Here is a 16,790-nt window from a genome sequence, read left to right as displayed (position 1 = left end):
GCATAACTAGAGAAACTAAAGGAAACAATTGCTCAGGATTTACAGAGGCCATGCACAATGCACTAGGCCAACTTCTGCTCTCTCATACCCCTGTAACCTCTTTGCAGTCAATACACAGCAGGTTTGTTCCCTTGGTAAGCTGGGCATAAGGAAACAATATGGACTTAATATGATCATATGTAAATGTATACTCCCAGGAATGAAGAGTGTAGGCTTTATTTCCAAGATGAGAGATTCTATTCCAGGAAACAGAGACACTAAAAAACTCAAATCATGATAGATAATCAGCTGAACGTAAGCGCCCAGTACAAAGCTGTGACCAAAAGAGCTGAGGTGATCCTCGGAGGCATAGACAGAGGGATTCTGAATAAGAATAAAGAAGTTATTTTACCTCTGCTTATGGCACTGGTGTGAGAACTGCTAGAATACTATGTCAGGATCATGCCTGCAATTCAAGAAGGATGCTGATAAATTGGAGAAGAGTCACAAGAATTTTCAAAGGGCTAGAAAATGTGCCTTTAGATTCAATGGGGGGGGGGGGGGCGGGGAATGAAGCTAAACTAATTCAGACTGCTAGTAAGGCATACATTTTAATGGTAATTTTAATCATTGGAACCATTTACCAAGGGTTGTGGTGGGGTCTCTATCAGTAGCAACTTTAAAAACAAGATGGGCTGTTTTTCTAAAAGAGGTGCTCTAGTCAAACAGACATTATTTTGGGGAGGTTCTGTGTTGTGAAGGAGGTCAGACTGAATGATCACAATGGTCCCTTTTGGCCTTCAAATCTAAGTAATTAGAAATCTAATAGGATTACATAGGCGTAATATGGCACAGAGTTTGGCTTATTGTAGCTAGTACCTGATGTAAAATATAGCTATAGGTCACTAGGGGGGCAGATGAAATTCCCACTGCTTCATAATTGCTAAAAAAAACATATTAGAAATGTGGTTAGTGGAAAGTGTTTTTTAATGTCATACGTCTGAACAGGTGAAAAAGTACAAGAAGTTTCTTCTGGAGGCACTGATCAGGACTTTAGAAGACACTTTCAGTTCTGAAGTCGTCGAAAGCATGAAGGCACTGGCCAAAGTCCTTAAGGAGCTGAAAGGGAAGGACATAGGTTCTTCCTTCAGAGACCTCACCACACAGATCCGGAAGTACTTCGATAATGTACGTGAACAGAAGCCTTCAACCCCAGTTCAGCTGACATTGATGAGGCTCCATTTCCAATGCATGATGTGTCCTCACTGGGCATTGTTCATGTCAGAATGAAGTGATTTTAGGCCTTAGGGAAGAGATGTGTTTTATGGAGGAGCAGAGAATTAAGAAAATGAGGATGCCATCCCTGCTCCTTCAGTCTCACCCTTCTGTTCATCTTTATTTCCAATGAGAATGGCAAAGGAAGTATGAATACTAGATTAGGTAGCTGCATAACAAGGAAAATGGGCATACAGGGTGTAATAGACTGTTTTGGGCCTGCTCCATACGATTTTTATGTCAGATGGTTGAAATTATTCCATTTTGCAGAGAAGTTTGAGATTTCAAATTTTGGTTTTGTTCCTATTTGGGGGACACACCCCCCAACCCAAATTTCAAAACTCTTTGTGAAACAGTAATACTATTCTCAACCCAGCTCTACTGGGAGCCTTGCCTGAGGGCAGTCTACTGGCAGACTATGCTGGAGACAGGGAACCTGGAAACACTGGGAATTAGAGGTGCCAGGGTGCACATTTCCTGGCTCCTTGTCAGCCTGCCAGACAGGCTGTTCTGAAGGTGAGGGCCAGGAAGCCCAAGATCCCAGTCAGCCTGCTAGATGGGTCACCAAGAAGCTGACCAAGTACCCCTACTTGGCTTCTGGAAGAATTTTGTCAAAATTGAACTGTCTTCAAAGTATTTTGATGAATCAACACATTTGGCCCAAACTTGATTAATTCCAGTTCTTTTAAACTTCTGTCGTTGGAATCACTCTACCCTAATGTAGAAGAGACAGCTGTGCTAGATACATGATGTGGTTATTTCTTCGTTACCAACCTGTGTGGCTTTCTTGGCTATAGGAGGACAACACTCTTCGTGCATTGGCCTTTGTCCTGTTTGGTATCCTGGCCGGCTCTGCAAAGAGAAAATGGAAGGACTATTTTGCCAAGCAGGTTAGACAGAGCTGGGTCACGCTTCTGCTGCACCTGCAAGATCCAAGCCCTGAGGTTTCAATGGTAAGAATGACAGTGACTTAATTACTAAGCAAAAAGAATCTTCCTCCTGATGCCAGGGGAGCTCTGCTATTCCTTCCCGCAGTGGAGACCTAAATTCTTCCCTCAGTTCATTGCCCTCCTTTTGAGTTAATCCCAGACAGGCTGGTCCTTAGCAGCCAGGGTTGTCTCACTGGAGTTCAGGATAGGTCATGGGTCTGATCCCAAGAGTTCATTCCTGCCTATCTCTGCACCCCACGTTCCTGCCTCCCCACAACAGAGGAAAGACCACAGCTATGCCTAGTGAAGCAGCTTTCATAGCTACATCCGTTCTGAAAAAACATTGCTGCTATCTCCAGTTTTCAGTATTATAAAATCATAGAACCATAGGTTTGGAGGAGACCTCAGGAGGTCACTGAGTCCAACCTCCTGCCCAAAACAGGACCAGCCTCAACTAAACAATCCCAGCCAGGGCTTTGTCAAGCTAGGACTTGAAAACTCTAGATTTAGAGGTTCCGTTGCCTCCCTAGGTAACCCATTCCAGTGCTTCACCACCTTCCTAGTAAAATAGTTTTTCCGACTATCCAACCTAGACCTCCCCCACTGTAACTTGAGACCATTGCTCCTCATTCAGTCATCTAGTACCACTGAGAACAGCCTCTCTCCATCCTCTTTGAAATCCCCCTTCAGGTAGTTAAAGCCTTCTATCAAAGCTCCCCTCACTCTTCTCTTCTGAAGACTAAATAATCCCAAATCCCACAGCCTCTCCTTGTAAATCATGTGTTCCAGCCTCCTAATCATTTTTGTTGCCCTCCGTTGGACTTTCTCCAATGTATCAACATTTTTTAAGTAATGGGGTGCCCAGAATTGGATGCAATACTCCAGAAGTAGAATCCCTTTCCCCCTATTAAAGTCATGCTGGCATATTTTCTGTCTATTACTTCAGGGGAATCCCTTTTATTCTTGGGGTAGATGAGCAGTCAAGGACATGAGTTCCATTTGAATGAGCACAATACGTGTTATGGAACAATTCAATGGTGCAACCCTCTTTTTCAGGAGTGCAGAGCTACATTTCATCTCTGTGCCCCATTTTTGGGACTGAAGAGGCTCCAAACTATACTTAATGAGCATCTTAGTTGGAGAACCGAGCTGAACCCTGAGGAGCTCCAGATGGATATCTGCAGACACCTTGTGAGTGACCTATAGAATTATATGAGATTATTGACAGCATAGGCTTGTGGTGTAGAAGCAGGGGGAATGTGTGATGGGCAATGGAAGTATCTATGGGTATGTCTACGCTACAAAGTTAGTTTGAACTAACGGACGTTAGTTCGAACTAACTTTCATAGGCGCTACACTAGCGCTCCGTTAGTTTGAATTTAATTCGAACTAACGGAGCGCTTAGTTCGAACTAGGTAATCCTCATTCCACGAGGATTAAGCCTAGTTCAAACTTACTAGTTCGAATTAAGGGCTGTGTAGCCCCTTAATGCGAACTAGTGGGAGGCTAGCCCCCCCCAGGTTTCCCTGGTGGCCACTCCGGCCAACACCAGGGAAACTCGTATGCCCCCCTCCCGGCCCCGGACCCCTTAAAGGGGCACGGGATGGCTACGGTGCCCATGCCAGGTGCAAGCCTGCCAGCACCCAGCAGGCAGACCCTGCACCTGGTGCGGATCGAGCCACCCACCCGATGCCCCCCAGCCCTCCCCCTCTTCCCGGGACCAGGCTGGCGGGTCCTGGGAGCTTGCCCGGGACCGCAAAAGGCGGGCTCCCTCCTGGGCTAGTGCGGACATCGTGGACCTCGTCCACGATCTCCGCACTAGGCACAGGAAGGTGGCCGGCTAGGGCAGGAGAGCTGCCAGCCTGGCCACCCAGGAGCAGGAGGGCATGAAAATCAAGGTGGTCCACTGAGACCCCCGACCCTGAGCCCTGAGCTTACAATGGCCATCCTGGGTCAGAACAAAGGTTCATCTATCCCAGTAGCCTGTCTGCCGACAGCGGCCAACCCTAGGGACCCTGGAGGGGATGGACCGAAGACAGTGACCAAGCCATTTGTCTCGTGCCATCCCTCTCCAGCCTTCCACAAACTTTGGGCAGGGACACCACTCCTACCACCTGGCTAATACCTCTCCATGGACCCAACCTCCATGGCTTGATCTCACTTCCCTTTAAACTCTGTTCTAGTTGTAGCCTTCACAGCCTCCTGCAGCAAGGAGTTCCACAGGTTGACTCTGTGCTTTGTGAAGAACAACTTTCTGTTACTAGTTTGAAGCCTGTTACCCATTCCTTTCCTTTGGTGTCCTCTAGTCCTTCTTTATGGGAACTAATGAAGAACTTTTCTGTATGCACCCTCTCCACCCAACTCCTGGTTTTAGAGACCTCTATCCTGTCCCCCCTCCGTCTCCTCTTTTCTAAGCTGAAAAGTCCCAGTCTCTTTAGCCTCTCTTCATATGAGACCTGTTCCCAACCCCTGATCATTTTAGTTGCCCTCCCCTCTGCCACCCTCTCTCTTCCCCTCTCCCACCCCCTTTTCCCAGTCTCCCCCAGTTTTGTTCAATAAAGACAGATTCCATTTTTGAACACAATTGTCCTTTATTTTGTACATCAAGAAGAGGGGCTAGGGAAGGGTAAGTGGAAGGAGTTGAGGGCGGAATGGGGTACGCGCCCCCGATGGGGAGGACTGGGCTGGCTCTGCGGGCTTTTGTGGTGGAAGCTCTCCTGCAGCCCCCCAATTGCCCCATCTCCCCAGATGGCAGCCTGCGGCAAGTGCAGCCGGTCTGATGGCCAAGTGCTGTGATGTGCCCAGTGTGGGCACTCCGGGCACTCCAAGCCAAGACTGCTTTGCAAGCGGGGCACCCCTGAGAACTGTCTGTCCGGCGTGGGGGTTGGGACCCTTTAAGCACAGCCCTCGGCTAGCCTGAGACAGCATCTCCGCGCTCTAAGTCCTCCTCTGATGTCCTGCCGGCACTGCTTCCGGCCATCCTTAAGCCCGGTTCAGGGTCCACTTAATGTGGACATGCTAGTTCGAATTAGTAAAACGCTAATTCGAACTAGTTTTTTAGTCTAGATCCGTTAGTTTTAATTAGCTTAGTTCGAATTAAGTAATTCGAACTAAGTTAGTTCGAATTAACGTTGTAGTGTAGACGTACCCTATTAGAGTGGGATACAGGACTGAGGGTGAGAGGAATGTAAATCTGCCATAGATTCCCACTTTCCCCACTTCTACACAGCCTCCTGTCCTTTCTTTTATTTACTTGTTTAAATTAAAAAAAAAGTCTGAGTGAGTCCAATAACTGACAGCAGTGGCAAGAGGAACACAGACTGTTTACTTGTGGTTTGTAAAGGCATGTGTTGGCAGTCAAAGGGCATTTCTAGCCAGAGAGAGCTCATGTGTCCCTGATTTTCTCTAGGCCAAAGAGAAGGCTGAGCTACTGGAGAACTTTTACAAAAGCACCATCACATACTTCTGCAGCAGCTGGGAAGAGATCCGGGCAGTTGCAGCCAAGTTAGCTGGTGAGAGAAAGTGTGCCGTGTCCCTTTTGGTATTCCCTTTGAGGTAGACAGAAAAAGTCCCTGTGTGCAGCACTGAGCTACTATTAATCTCTCCGTGCTGTGACTTCTCATGCATAAATGGAGATGTTAATGTTCTCCTACTTCTCCAGTGTGGTGTTAGGAGGAATTTGTAATTTGCAATAGAATGCTTTGAGATGGCGCAGTCATTTAGTAGCAGAGGCTGGCACACTGTCACGTAGGGTATGTTTATTCTCCGATCAAACTAGTGTGCTAAAAATAGAGTAGCTGTGGCAGGAGTAGCAGGAGGGGTTAACTATTCCAAGGATGATCCCATCCAAACCCAAAAGTCTGTTCTCAAGGTGGCTAGCTCCTCCGACTGCTTCTGTCATCTGACCTGCACTCTATTTTTAGTAGTCAGAGTTAGTGTGGACTCAAACTATAGACCTAAGCTCAGTGTTGTTCACTGTTCCTTACTGGTGCTTCATCACTGGGAGGTAGGCAGGCCACCGCCACACAGTGCCTGCTGTTGCAGGTTCCTGATTGCCTTGCCCAGGAAGCACTAGATTCCTCCCCTTTGGCCCTGTGCCATCCTTTCCTTAGCACACCCATGCAAGCCAGGCAAGCATTGTGGCCTAATTAATTTATCCATGTGAGATCCTTGCTTAGTACGCACTTATTCCTGGCCCCAGCCCTTTGTTCACACCACTAGATTAATACACTATCCTAGTATATCTCCACTAACTGACAGCAGTGGCAAGAGGAACATAGATTGTTTAAAGCAAATGAGGTTTTATGTAAACATTCTTAATTTTTTTCTCTTCAGTGTGGACGCTAAACTTTTCTAGTATTTTCTTGCCTACAGCTCACCTTAGACCCACAATAGAAGCCAAAGGGCCAATGTTATCACCTTGCACTTAACAAGAGAAGGTTTTTTATTGATGTTTATTTTACACTGCTTATTTAGGCATCATCCTGGAACATACGGACACCAAGAATATGAAATGGCTGGACATGGAACATCTGTTGACCTGTAAGTAACAAATACAGGTGAAATCCTATTCATTAGTGAGTTATAAAGAAATTTAGCTGACAAGCAAGCAGTAACTGATACCACAGGTGTGAAGTGCATCAGCCACACATCAAAGGACAGATTCAGCTTTAGTCTGCTCTGAAAGAGGTACGTCTACACTACAGCGTTAATTCAAGTTAACTTAATTCGAAATAGTTAATTTGAATTAAGCTAATTCGAATTATGCATCTATACACAAAACCTATTTCAAAATAGCATTTTGTTATTTTGAAATAGCGCGTCCACACTGAGTGGACCCTGAACCGAAGTTCAGGCTGGCCGGAACCAGTGCTGGCAGGGCATCAGGTTAGGACATAGTGTGTGGGGCTGCTGCCTCAGGCTAACTGAGCTCGGTGCTTCACGGGACCCTACCCCCACCCCGAACAGACAGTTCTCAGGGTTCCCCGCTCGCTTGTCTACCCCGATGAGGGAGAGCAAAGCAGTCCTGTCTTGGAGTGCCCTGAGTGCCTGCACTCGGGACACCACAGCACTCGGCCACATGGAGCCAGAGCTGCCCCTGGGCACACCGGTGCGTCTCGTAGGGTTGTTGCCATCAGCCCAGCTGCACTTGCTGCAGGCTACCGTCCGGGGAGTCCATCGGGGGGCTGTCAGGATCCAGGAGGCCCTGCAGGAGAGTGTCCACCCCGAGGAGCCCTCAGAGCCACCCCGGTCCTCCCCACCGGGGGCTCGTGCCCCATTCCTCCCTCACGTCCATCTACTTACTCCTCCCTAGCCTCCCTTCCTGATGTCAAATAAAAGACATGTATGTTCAAAAATAGAAACTGGGTTTATTGAACAACAGGGTGAACCTCTGGGGAGACTGGGAAAAGGAGGTGGGAGAGAGGAATAGAGTGGGTGGGAGAGGGGAGGGTGAAACCTGGGAGGAGGAAGTTGGAAGGGAGAAGCAAAGGGAAGAAGGGGGAAGGGAAGATCAGGGCCCAAGGTTGGGGGTCTCACCGCACCAACTTGATTGTCATGCAAACCTGCTCCTGGGTTCGCATGTGGCCTTTGGTGGCCAGGCTGGCAGCTATCCTGCCATTGACGGCCGTGTTCCTCTGTCTAGTGCGGAGATCATGGATGCTGGGGCATCCCTCCCAAACCTGAATAAGGTCCATGATCTCCACCCTGGACCAGGAAGGCACCCGCCTTCTCCAGCCCCTGTCAGGCTCCTGGGTGCTGGCAGACTGCTCCTGAGGAGCAGTGGAGGGTTGGCTGCCAGTGCCTTGCTGGCTCACGTTTTGTGGCTACTGGCTCAGGGGCCCCGGTGGCCACTGCTGGCTCTTGGCTGGTAGGCTTGGATCTGGCACGGGCCAGGGTCTATCCCTTTAATGGCTCTGGGGCCAGGGGGAGAGGAGAGGAAGTTTTCCTGGTTGTGCCCAGAGTGGCCACCAGGGCTCCCTGGGACGGGCTGGAGGCCCCCTATTTTGAATTAATTGTCTACACAGCACTTAATTTGAAATAGCTATTTCAAATTTGGTGTTACTCCTCGTAGAATGAGGTTTACCAAATTTGAATTAAGCGCTCTGCTATTTCGAATTAATTTCGAAATAGCGGTTTGCATGTATAGATGCTATTAAAGTGAATTCAAAAGAACAGCTGTTATTTTGAATTAACTTTGCGGTGTAGACGTACCTGGAGGAAACTGCAGCCAGTGTGATATAAGTCAGTGCATCTCCTGGCTACCCTGGCAATGCCTCTTCCCAACCTGTGTGATCCACTCTTTGGGCTCCATCGGCTCCCTGGGAGCCACTTTTTGCTACCCCAAACTCCACACCATCAGATTTATTTCTGTCAGGAGATGTAAAATAACTTAAAAGCAGAAGCTATTGAGTCAATGGAGCACCTTCCAATTGGATGAGTTTCTGGTAGGGTCAGGGTCTCCCCTCTCTCCCCTCCTCCATCTCAGTTTGGAGCTTGGAAGGATCCCAATGGAGGAACCTAAAGCTTTGTTTGTACAGAGAGCTTCTGTAGCTTGGTACTCACTGGTACTAAATCTCCAGCTACTGCAGGCATAGGTGACTATATGAAAAGTGAGTCATATTCTCTGTAATTCCAGCTCTCCAGGTCCTACAGAATGACCCAAGTCCCATTGTCCAGCTGGTGGCAACTCAGGTCCTAAGAGACATCTGACCTGGATGAGTGCTCGGGGAATGAAGCACAGACAAATAGAAGAAAGAGCTCCTGCTTCTGTTTCCAGCTTGCACATCATATACTTGGGTGGGAAGCTAGACTGAACGCTATATCTGCTAGCTGTCTATGGGGTAGGGGAGTAGTATAAGGGCCCTACCATCAATCAAACATTAGCCCCGCCCCCTGACCCTGGAAGTCCCCCCCCCCCCGACTCCCCGGAAGTCCCTTCTCCCTTGTCACTGGCAGTCCCGCCCCTGGAGGGTAGTACATCCGGGTCGAGAGGGACAGGTGACCGGAAGTAAAAAAGGATGTCATGTGACCCCGGTTAGGCCCGTCCCCTGTCACCGGAAGTCCCGCCCTTGGGGGTAATACATCCGGGGTAAAGAGGGGCAGGTGACCGGAAGTAAGGGGTGTCATGTGACCCCTCTAAGGACTTGCCCCTCCTCCCTCTACCAATCAGGAAGGGCTTTCCCCGTAGGAACGCCCCGCGAACCGCTTTGACCAATCGGGGGGCAGTTCCGGGAACGGATGACCCGCCCAGAAGTGGGTCGTGTGACCCCTCTAAGAACTCAACCCGCCTCCCTCCACCAATCAGGAGGAGTTTTTTCCCTGTAGGACCGCCTCGTGAACTGCTTTGACCAATCGGGGGGCAGTTCCGGGAACGGATGACCCGCCCAGAAGTGGGTCGTGTGACCCCTCTAAGAACTCACCCTGCCTCCCTCTACCAATCAGGAGGGTTTTTTTCCCTGTAGGACCGCCCCACAAATCGCTTTGACCATTCGGGGGGTGCAGTTCTGGGACCCGTTGACCAGACCGGAAGCTGGTCGTGTGACCCCTCTAAGAGCTTCCCGTGACACCCTCTGTCAATCAGAGCATAGCACTTCCCCATAAGTTCTAGCGCCACACAAAAGAGGCCATCTTGTTCCAAGATACAGCTAGGACACCGCAGCGGCACGCCCACGCTGTCTGAGCACGTTCCGCTCAAGCAGAGGCGGCAACAATACCTGCAAGAGTGGTCATGACTGTATACTGTGTGGCAAAACTCACAATAATTTTTCGCTCCGAACAACTTTTTCACATCCAGAACCCCATAGTAATGCTCATCTCCGCCAAGCGCCGCGCGCCCGGGGCCGGCGCTCCCCCCGCAAGCGCCACGCGCCCGGGGCCGGGGCCGGCGCTCCCCCCGCCAAGCGCCGCGCGCCCGAGGCCGGCACTCCCCCTGCCAAGCGCCGCGCGCCCGGGGTCGGCGCGCCCCCCCGTGCAAGCGCCACGCGCTATGTGCCCAGGGCCAGGTCAGCCCCGAGCACCTGGCGGGTGCATGCAAATGCCCCTGCGGGCGCCATAGCGCCCGTGGGCACCGTGTTGGGGACCACGGACCTACGGCAATAACAGTATTTAATAAGATTTCCAAACACAGTTCAGCACATAGGCCCTGGAGCTTGCAGTTTATACCCTCTGGAGTCCAAGTCAAACAGTCATGGTACCGCTGGGCTGGCGCATTTATGACACAACCCTCACAGTCCTCAAAAAGCTTTTCCCTAAGACAGTGACTAAGGACGGTATAAACACCAACGCGTACAATAGAGCGCATAACTTTTTTACGCTTATGATGTGGCACTGGCTCAACTAGGTCAATGCACAGCCACCTCCTGAATTCTTCATGGCCGTCATCCTAGGCGTTCTCTTCAATGCTTTGTATCGGTGTTGAGCAAAAACAAGGTGGGCCCGGTTCGTCTTCCTCGTCCGATGCAATGCTGTCCTGGGTCTGACGGTCAGCTAGAAAGGCATCGTCAAGCTGTCAAAAGATTGCCAGAAAGAAATAATGTAAGACGCTCTGGTCATTTTTTTTTTAAAGTTTACAAAATCCCGGATTCCTAACCCCATGATGCCCCAACTTCGATCTTTCATTTACCTATTTGGCTTCTTTTCCATGCGTCTTGTCCGACTCCTGGGAGCCATGGGCACCTTCTTCCTCCAGGCTATCTAGCTTGTCTGGCTGCATCGTGAGCGGTTGGGTTTCGGTGTCAGATATTGGTGTATCCATCAGCGGGTGGGTCAAAGGGCTCCCTTCAACTTCTCCTTCCTCCTCGGAACTGTCGCTGATGTAGCGCTTTCTTCTCGGCACCAAAACAAAGTTGGTGAAAGAAGCCATGTTTCCGCGCAGCGTTTGCACGCTCTCTGAAACACGCGCTCTTGGAACAAGATGGCCTCTTTTGTGTGGCGCTAGAACTTACGGGGAAGTGCTATGCTCTGATTGGCAAAGGGTGTCACGGGAAGCTCTTAGAGGGGTCACACGACCTGTCTCCGGTCTGGTCAACAGGTCCCGGAACTGCACTCCCCGGATTGGTCAAAGCGATTTGTGGGGCTGTCCTACAGGGAAAAAACCCCTCCTGATTGGTAGAGGGAGGCAGGGCGAGTTCTTAGAGGGGTCACACAACCCACTGCTGGGTGGGTCATCCGGTCCCAAAACTGCCCCCCGATTGGTCAAAGGGGTTCGCGGGGCGGTCCTACAGGGAAAAACCCCCTCCTGATTGGTGGAGGGAGGCGGGGCAAGTTCTTAGAGGGGTCACACAACCCACTGCGGGGCGGGTCATCCGGTCCCAGAACTGCCCACCCGCTTGGTCAAAGGGGTTCGCGGGGCGGTCCTACAGGGGAAAAACCCTTCCTGATTGGTTGAGGGAGGCGGGGCGAGTCCTTAGAGCGGTCACATGACACTCCTTACTTCCGGTCACCTGCCCCTCTTGACCCCGGATGTATTACCCCCAAGGGCGGGACTTCCGGTGACAGGGGACGGGCCTAACGGGGGTCACATGACACCCGGTCAGCTGTCCCTCTTGACCCGGATGTACTACCATCCAGTGGCCGGACTTCTGGTGACAGGGGAGAAGGGAATTCTGGCGGTCAGGGGGCGGGACTTCCGGGATCAGGGGGCAGGGCTAACGTTTGATTGATGGTAGGGCCCTTATACTACTTAGGGGATTCCACATGCCGGGGGAATTCACTAAGGGTGGCTTTAATTGGCATTTAAGCATCTAACTGTGGATTTTGGTGATTTCCTTTAGATATCCAGGGCCTTTAACTGTGCTTGTATTGTCCAGTCTCATAAGTTGCTGAGTGTCCTCAAACTCCCTCTGATGATATTGGGAGTTCAGAACACTCTGCCCTTCAAAGAAGGTACTCAGCAGATATCATTCGTCCTCCAAATTTAGAGGCTATGATCCTCCACCTCATAGAAAAAGTTTCCTGAATAGTTAGGTTTCTAGTCTCTCTCAGCACTTTACTCTTGCCCTCCTGGGTTCTGGGCCTATGAGGAGTCACCAGACAACAAAGGAGGGTAAAAGGCTGAGGGGGTCTGGGATATCATTGTCTGTGGTTCTCAATGGGGAGAGAATCTTCCTGTAATGGCTGAATATGGGAAGGGGATCAGTGTTTTCCCCTGTTGAATTGACACTTTCTGATAATTCACTATATTAGGTAATAGGAGTTCCCCTAATCTTGTGGTGTTTCCTGTTTTGGAGATTGTTTTCCATTCCATATCCAGCAGCTTAATCCCAACCCATATTATTATATTTATTAAGGGGCATTGTACAAATGCTGATGACTCTTTAAGTTTATTTCTCAGGTGCTGGCCATGCTGTGTCTCACAAACAGTCACCTGTAAATAACCCTCCCCTGTAAATAATATAGTGTTTGTATTTACTGTGCACATGTTTCCAATTAAACTCTTTGAAGTATCTGTTTCAATTACTCAGGGGCCTGATTTCTTCTTTCAGAGTATGTCTACACTACAGCATTATTTCAAAATATCTTATTTCGAAATAGCGCGTCTACACACAAAATGCATTTTGAAATAGCGTTTTGCTATTTCGAAATAGCGCGTCCACACTGAGTGGACGGTGAATCGCATTTAAGGCCGGACAGAATCAGGTCCGGCAGGGCATCAGGTCAGGAGTTACTTTGTGTGGCTGCTGCCTGAGGCTGTCTGAGGCCTGTGCTTAAAGGCACCCCCCTGGACAGCCAGTTCTCAGGTTTCCCTGCTTGCTTGCCTACCTCCATGAGGGACAGGAAACCATTTTGTCTCTGTGTGCTCTGGTTGCCTTCACTCGGGACATCACAGCACTCTGCAACGTGAAGCCAGAGCTGCCCCTGGGCACTCTGGTGCTTTTCGTGGACGCGTTGCTGCGGACCTGTCTGAACTTTCTGCAGGCTGCCATCTGAGAGGTCCATCAGGGGGCTGTCAGTATCCAGGAGGCTCTGCGGGAGAGCTTCCATCCTGAGGAGCCCTCAGAGCCTCTCTGGTCTGCCCCACTGGGGGCTTGTGCCTCATTCCTCCCTCACGTCCTTCCACTTACCTCTCCCTAAGCCCCCTTCCTGATGTCAAATAAAATACACGTATTTTCATGAACACAAACTATCTTTATTTAACAAAACCCCGGGGGAGAGGGGGGAGAATGAAACTCTGGTGAGACTGGGGAAAGGAGGCGGGAGAGAGGAGAAGAGAGGGGGGGGAGAGGGAAGGGGGAAAACTTGGGGGGAGGAAGCAAGGGGAAGAAAGGGGAGGGGAAGGTCAAGGCTCAGGGTTGGGGGGCTCTCCAGACCAACTTGATTTTCATGCAAACTTGCTCCTGGGTTCACATGTGGCCTTTAGTGCCACGCTGGCAGCTATCCTGCCATTGACGGCCGCATTCCTCTCTCTAGTGCAGAGATCATGGACATTGGGGGCAATCCCCCCAAACCTGAATAAGGTCCATGATCTCCACCCTGGACCAGGAAGGTGCCCGCCTTCTCCAGCCCCTGTCAGGCTCCTGGGAGCTGGCAGACTGCTCCTGGCGAGTGGTGGAGGGCTGGCTGCCAGTCTTTGCTGGCTCATGTTTGGGGGCCACTGGATCAGGGGTAGTGACTGCTGGCTCTGGCTCTGGCCTGGCAGGCTTGGAACTGGCACAGACACTGTGGCCAGAGTCAACCCCTAAAGGCTCCGGGGAGGGAGGAAGGAGAGGAGTGATCTTGGTTGAGGCTGGAGTGGCCACCAGGGCACCCTGGGAAGTGTCAAAGTCAGACAGGACTCACAGATTTGGCAGACTGCTCTGTTTATTTCAGCAAAGCTTTGCTAAAATGCATTCAGAAAATGTGAGTACCATACAAGGTTCAAACCCCTTGATTTTATACAGTCAAAAGGCCAAGTTAACAAGATCAAAGGGTGTGGCAAAACTTCACATTATTAGTGTGGTTAAGTATCTTCATTTCAATATCAAGCACACAGCAATCTCCTGGCTATATCTCCCTGATTATCTAGAATTGCTTTCTGTCTAACACCTAATGTTTCTCTTCCTGTTAAACTCAGGCCCAAATTGGCTAGCACCTTGATCTGCATACCTACAATCAACATTAACATACTTTTCTTCTTCCTCTTAAAAGACAAACAGAATTCCTTCAACTTATTCAATTATTACAGTACAATTCATCTTTCTCCTACAGTATAATTCTTTCTACTTTCACAATCCCTCCTTTTGGTCAAGCCTCGCCTATGACCAACAATTACTGGGTTCCTTGCATTAACCGTTCTTTGTCTTTTTGTTCATTAGTGATATTTAAAAGCATCAGATTAGCACTCTGGTGAGGGGACATGTCTGTGACATGTCTTGCACAGTTTTGGATACAACAGGAGATTAACTGAAAACATACAAAAATTATTAAGATTCCAAATAGGATAGTCAGGGCTTCCTGAAACAACCAGTTTCCTATGCCAGAGAAATTGGACAAGTTACTTAGCCATTTTCACAGGGAACTTGGCTCTTCGTTGGAAAGGTATGCAATCTTTTTTAAGTAGCTAGCGCGATCTATTCTATCATTGGTGTTGTCTGGTATATATACACAACATTCTTTGCCAATGAGAGCACAGGTCCCTCCTTTTGCTGCCAGCACTATATCCAATGCCTGACGGTTTTGGAGGACCACTTGTCTGATCGCTCCTGTTTCTTTGGCCAGGGCCCTTAAACTTTTTCCAGTTTCATTTTCCATGATTTTAACTACTGTTTGTAACCTCAGAAGCCTTTTTGCATGATGTATTACTCCCCCAAGTGGGTCAAAGGAACCACCAATAGCCTCTTCCCAAGTTAAAGGGCTTATGTGATTCACATACCATTGGGCATCCGACAAGTCCCTTCTTTTTCGCCTAAAATTACGGAGGCGTTCTCATGGGAAGGACTCTAACACTCGGAATTGTGGGAAGAGTTGGGCGGGATAACAGATACCTGACCAGTTAACTGGTAATGTGATATAGGCCTTTGTTCCACAGACCCAATGATGCCCTATCAAAGCCGGGAAGGGTCGGTTGCACCCCTTTGCCATATAGGTGTCTACAAAGGAGGAGTAATATCCCCCGAAGGGCACACGGTGATTCTCCTTACGGGGAGTGGTGTTATTTGCATGGCATTAAAGATTGTACTGATGTTACAATATGCTGGAGACAACTGCTCCTCCCCAGATTCAGCCCCGTCCCATTACACACCAAACACCAGTGACCTTTTTTCTCCTCCACACTTATCCGTTTAGATACATTTATTCCCACAATTATTCCCACTGCTTCCCAAGTGTCATTACTGTTCCATGTCTTGTTAAACGGGTGAGGCCTGGGGAATTAAGTGGGATTGCCAAGACAGGAACCAGCTTGTGAGTGGGATGGAATGTGGCTGCAGACCCAGCAATTAGAGATATTAAGGGTCTGAGCGATCCATACTTGCTGGTGGATAAAAGAATTGTCATTGTCATTGTGGATTCCCCAGATCTTAAGACACCAGTGGCCGAGGAACAGGCCCCACCAGAGGCACATGTTGGAGGCAAGACCCTTTTGGTTCTGACAACCTCCACTGAGGGACCCGCAGTTACGGTTTTATGTCCACCAGGCAGCAGGCGCTAGGCTCACTACTGCTTCTTCTTGGGCCTTGCTTTTGGTCCTCATCTGCTTCAGGCAATCCTTACGCGAACGTAGGTTGTAAGGTATTGCAGGCTGTTCCTCTACGTCTTCTTCTGGAGTCAAAATTGACTCTGCATGGTCCTGAGGTGATGATTGGTCCGCTGGGGATGGTGCCTTCTTACACTGCGAAGCCTGTATCCATGCTGCGATGCCGGATAACTTAACAGCCGTCTGGGCAGTGAGCAGCACCTGATGCAGGCCCTTCCACCGGGGTTCCATGGCGTGTTTTCGTTGGTGGTGTCGTACGTAGACCCAATCACCTGTCTCGAGAGTGTGGCAGGCATCCGAGGTGGGTTCCGTCGGCCAGGCGGCTCGAACCTGTGAATGGAAGTGACTTACAGCTTGCATTAGTCCCTTGCAGTACTGAAGGAGTGTACTGTGAGTCAAGTTCAAGTCTGAGACTGGAGTAATGGTAGCCATTGTTCACATAAACAATTTCAAAAGGACTTAATTTATGTCTTTGGGATGGTAGGGACAGTGCAGCAGGTGTGTGACATGTAACACACGATCCAGGTGCTGAACAAGTTGTTCAGTAAAACGTGTACCCCGGTCATTGGACAGAGTGGCAGGAATTTCTTTGGCAGGCATAATATGATTTAACAAACATTTGGCAACAGACAGCGAATCAGCTTTGCGACAAGGAAAGACTTCAATCCAACCCGAAAATAAGCATACCATAACCAAACTAAATTCATATAGTTGACACACAGGCATTTGTACAAAATCAAGCTGCCAATGCAAGAACAGTGCTTGGGGCAGGCCCCAGAACCCTTGAGCTACCTTTACAGGTTTGTCAACATTGTAGCTTTGGCAAGTGGTACAGGCGGCACAGTGGTGAGCTGCAAAAGAGCTGAAATGGGGGGCCCACCATTCTGCCTTAGTTACAGCAGAGATCATACCCTCCTTTCCGACATGCGAAACGC

At 49.5% G+C, this 16,790-nt stretch overlaps 1 protein-coding gene across 1 annotated transcript; it reads left to right on the top strand.

The window, feature by feature from the left end:
* The first annotated feature begins 2,127 nt into the window (after window positions 1-2,127).
* Window positions 2,128-9,034, top strand: LOC142824051 (maestro heat-like repeat-containing protein family member 1). The gene is made up of 5 exons (XM_075915792.1): window positions 2,128-2,207; window positions 3,240-3,374; window positions 5,593-5,695; window positions 6,660-6,725; window positions 8,821-9,034. The coding sequence occupies exons 1-5, from the start codon at window positions 2,205-2,207 to the stop codon at window positions 8,892-8,894; spliced, it is 381 nt and encodes a 126-aa protein (XP_075771907.1). The 5' UTR covers window positions 2,128-2,204; the 3' UTR covers window positions 8,895-9,034.
* Window positions 9,035-16,790: the final 7,756 nt, after the last annotated feature.

Source organism: Pelodiscus sinensis, unplaced genomic scaffold, assembly GCF_049634645.1.
Source record: "Pelodiscus sinensis isolate JC-2024 unplaced genomic scaffold, ASM4963464v1 ctg37, whole genome shotgun sequence".
Lineage (NCBI taxonomy): Eukaryota > Metazoa > Chordata > Testudines > Trionychidae > Pelodiscus > Pelodiscus sinensis.
The sequence above is the reverse complement of the archived record's forward strand: the minus strand, read 5'-3'. Positions and strand labels throughout refer to the sequence as shown.